The 3,767-nt window shown below is 43.7% G+C and overlaps 1 protein-coding gene across 3 annotated transcripts in view; it reads right to left on the bottom strand.

Moving 5' to 3' along the window:
- The window catches only part of sash1a (SAM and SH3 domain containing 1a), a 230,158-nt gene extending 226,391 nt beyond the window's left edge, over positions 1–3,767 (bottom strand). For all 3 annotated transcript variants that reach the window (XM_027015538.2, XM_027015540.2, XM_027015539.2), the window contains exon 1: positions 3,032–3,767. In XM_027015538.2, the coding sequence (XP_026871339.2) occupies positions 3,032–3,529 (498 nt within the window). In that variant the 5' untranslated portion in view covers positions 3,530–3,767. The remainder of the gene's footprint in view (positions 1–3,031) is intronic.

The following is a 3,767-nucleotide window of genomic DNA, read 5'->3' as shown; positions in this document are numbered from 1 at the left end:
TGTGTGTGTGTGTGTGTGTGTGTGCGTGCGTGTGAGTGAGTGAGTGAGTGAGTGTGTGAGTGAGAGACAAAGTTCCTTCAAAACATTAAAGGTATATAAGAGATACAGCATACAGAGTGCTGCATTAGGTAGCATAGACACTTGCATCCTGTTTAAGAACCTATTCGCAATCTAGGCTATAGGACCCCTGGGACATTAACTTCTAATTTAACCAGCAATAAAAAGGTATAACTCTAAAATGAAATTTGATGACACATTATCAAGCTACTTTCAGATGATTTTTAAAACAGGGATAAAATGTTGTCCTTAATGGCTGCAGTCCCCTTGTGTTCATAACATTCATGGAGGTGTACAATATTGGGAAGAAAACAGGGTGTATCAGGAAAAGATGGAGACAGATGGCTTTTGGTCAGTATGCCTTTAAACAGCTGAAACAGTTTAAGAGGCAGTACTGGGTCAGGAGAAATGTCATGTCTATAGTAATTGGAACAGCCACCAAAAACTATTCTGTTTCTCCAACATATTGTCTACTGATTTAAAACTGAACAGTTCACACACACACACACACACACACACACACACACACACACACACACACACACACACACACACAATTTCTTTCATCAGAATCAGATGGGACCTCAGCTGTGTGTTGTATCTCACTTCTTGTATTTAATGCTACACTTATACCCCATAACTCATCAAACTGTTCTATGTCCTGTAATAGCACACACCTTTCTCTGCTTCCATACATGGCGTGTGGATGGCTTGTGTTTTAGAAACATATGCTATGTTTTTATCTGTCCAAAGCAAACACACCACAGACAACCATGCTAATGAGAAGGTGAGAAGTCTTTTAACTGAGTGCACTCACTTTAATACTCTTGAAAACGACTGCTTAACAACAGAGGCTGAAGACTCGTCCACTGTTCATAAGTTGGTTGTTTATGTTGTTACAACAAATTCTAATATGGAAATATTGCTTAAACTAATAGATACACTGATAAGAGTTGTAGTTACTGAACATTGCAGATTCAGAGGTGTGTGCATGTGTGTATATATGTGTGTGTGTCTATGAATGTTTGTATGTGTGTGTTGTATGTAGCAGCGCCCGGTGAGTTTAAGGATACACACTCTAATCACAGGGCAGGGTACTCCTTCTACATTCATCCACACGGCACCTTCTGCAGCACACAAACCAAAACAATTAGAAATAATGGTGTGTATGAAACTCTGGACCACCTCAATTCCATACCCCCTCTATACAAACAGAGGGACGTCACTGTTATGAGCTGTACTTCTCGATTGCCAGGGCTGGAACACCTTGACTAATGCATAGCTTACTGTACACTCCTTTAAACACTCGAGCTCAGTTGGTACCTGTTGACATCATTAATCAAAAAGGGTGGACTTCCATGTAAATTTCCAGATGATAAACGCTAGGAATTCTGTAATTATCACTTCCGTTTCAACAGTAACCCAGTTATGTGCTGTTCAAATCCCAGAGGCAGGTTCTGAAATAGCATACGTGCTTTGATAAGTCACTGAACTACATGTGAACTGCCGAAAACATCCATATTCCTTCCAATTTAATCCTGCCACTTAAAATACCCCCCTGGCAATTGCCATAAAGAGGCATGCAGAGAAAGCCTTTTCTCTCGGGGTAGCTTTCCAGTAGGAGATGTGGAACTGTTCACCTGCTTCCCCTGCACAGCTCAATAAAAGGCAGACAGCCTTGACTTTTCTTATCTTTGTAAATACCACTCTGCACACCTAAACGAGGCTCTGCAGATAGTAGGATTAGCTGCTAAATTAAGGAGCACAGTACAACCACACACACATACACACACACACACACACACACACACACACACACACACACACACACAAAAAAAAAAGGTGCAGTAAACATAGGAAACACACAAACACACAAAAATGCCCAGGGCTCATCACAAGACTCACATTCTAAAACAAATGCATCTGGTCTATGAAGCTGTTGTATGGCAACAAGTGAGCACATGTGATTCTCAATGGGCTACATTCACACTCTCCGTGGTCACGCGCACACACACACATGCACACATGCACAGCATGCTATAGTTCAGATAAGAACATGAAGTGTTTGCATAACCGATAGACTCATCACTTTTTTAAAGCAAATGTCTTTCAATTTTCTCACTCGACCTGCTAGTGAATTACCTGTCCACACCAAGACCACACCATTCGCACAGACCCAGGCGTACAGACCCAGATGCAATGCTCCACTCATTTTCTCTGTCTATCTCCATCTGCCTCTTGTGACAGGAGATTAAAAGTTGGGAGACAAAAAAAAGAGAGAGAAATGGGTAGAAAAAAGGAAAAGATCAAAAGATAGAGACCGAGAGACAGAAAAAGAGTTGGAAATGAATGATCTCAAAGTGACTCAATGGATCTGAGCACGAACCAGATGGCAGACGGAAGGCTGTTCTCAGAGAAGGAGCTGGAACAATTCCTGTCAGAACGACACAATGTCTTGGTGCTCTTGCACACCGGCTGCGAATTGCTAATGTTGTCAGGGTAACTCTAATGATGGGGTGTTTTGGGAGTTTTGCCACAAGCCCTAAATCTCTTCTCCACTGTCCTGAGAGACATCAGACTCTCAAACCACCCATAATGTCCCACTGTCAGTAACGACCGAGAGATCTTCCTACATAAAAGACCTCTGGGTGTAGACTTTCCCAAGTGCAATATTTTATGATAGTGTGTGAGATTACACCATGACCACACCTATGATGAAAGCAGGGACATAATTTAACTGATTACATCAGTCACTTTCACTCTGTCTGCATGTAGCTAATGGCAATAATACACGATGCCCCTTCCATGCTCCCTCACTCGCTTTCACACACACACGCACGCACGCACCTGCCTAACAGTGCCCATAATACCAACACTCACGATCCTATTCTATCAAGAGTTGCCATGTTGGGCATAAACACCTGGCCGGACAGTTCAGGAAGTGCCGTGAAACATAATCACATTCTGCACTCACCTTGGTAGAGTATGGAGGCCTTGCAAGATTAATCCCGTCTCTAATGAGTTTATCTCTGATCAAAATCTTCAGCTTCAGTTTCGGATAGAATACAAGATCCTTGCGGTTCCCGAGGGTCAGATTTCGATGCGCACCCATATAACCCATGCTGCGCCCGCCTCGGTCGCTGCTCTGTGCCGTCCACGACTTGGAGCTCCGTAGTCTCGACTCACAATGTTCCGTCAAGCGGCTGGTGTTGCTCGGGGTCATCGGCTCCAGGGTGAAGTAGAGTCCCGCGGCTGTCTCCTTATCATCGTCCTTCAATCGCTTCACCGCGTCGTGGATCCTTTGCCGGTGGTGCGGTATAAAGACCCCGATAGCATCCAGGTCGGGGTCCCCAATTTGTTTGCAAACTTCCAGGTCGTCGTATCCATTATCCACGAAAGCTTCGACATACTGAGACAGGTGAAGGGTCTTCAGCCATTCATAGACTATGTTTGGGCCACTGCTCAACATCATTTCGGCGAGACAGCTCGAAATTTATTTTATTCCCACAAATAAGTCACGAGCGTTTCTTCCTCCGCGTGAAGTCTATAGATCACTAGGAATTCCCCCAAGTCTATGCAGCGCTCATAAGCGCTTAGCTATCAAACCTGCTGAGAATATTCCGTTTAAGTGTCGACTTCACATTTTACTTTTTTCCCCTCGGCATTTCAACTGATTACTCGTGTGGGTACTCTAATGTAACAGGTATCCG

The sequence above is a fragment of the Electrophorus electricus genome, chromosome 8 (assembly GCF_013358815.1).
Source record: "Electrophorus electricus isolate fEleEle1 chromosome 8, fEleEle1.pri, whole genome shotgun sequence".
Lineage (NCBI taxonomy): Eukaryota > Metazoa > Chordata > Actinopteri > Gymnotiformes > Gymnotidae > Electrophorus > Electrophorus electricus.
This window is presented reverse-complemented; position numbering and strand designations above follow the sequence as displayed.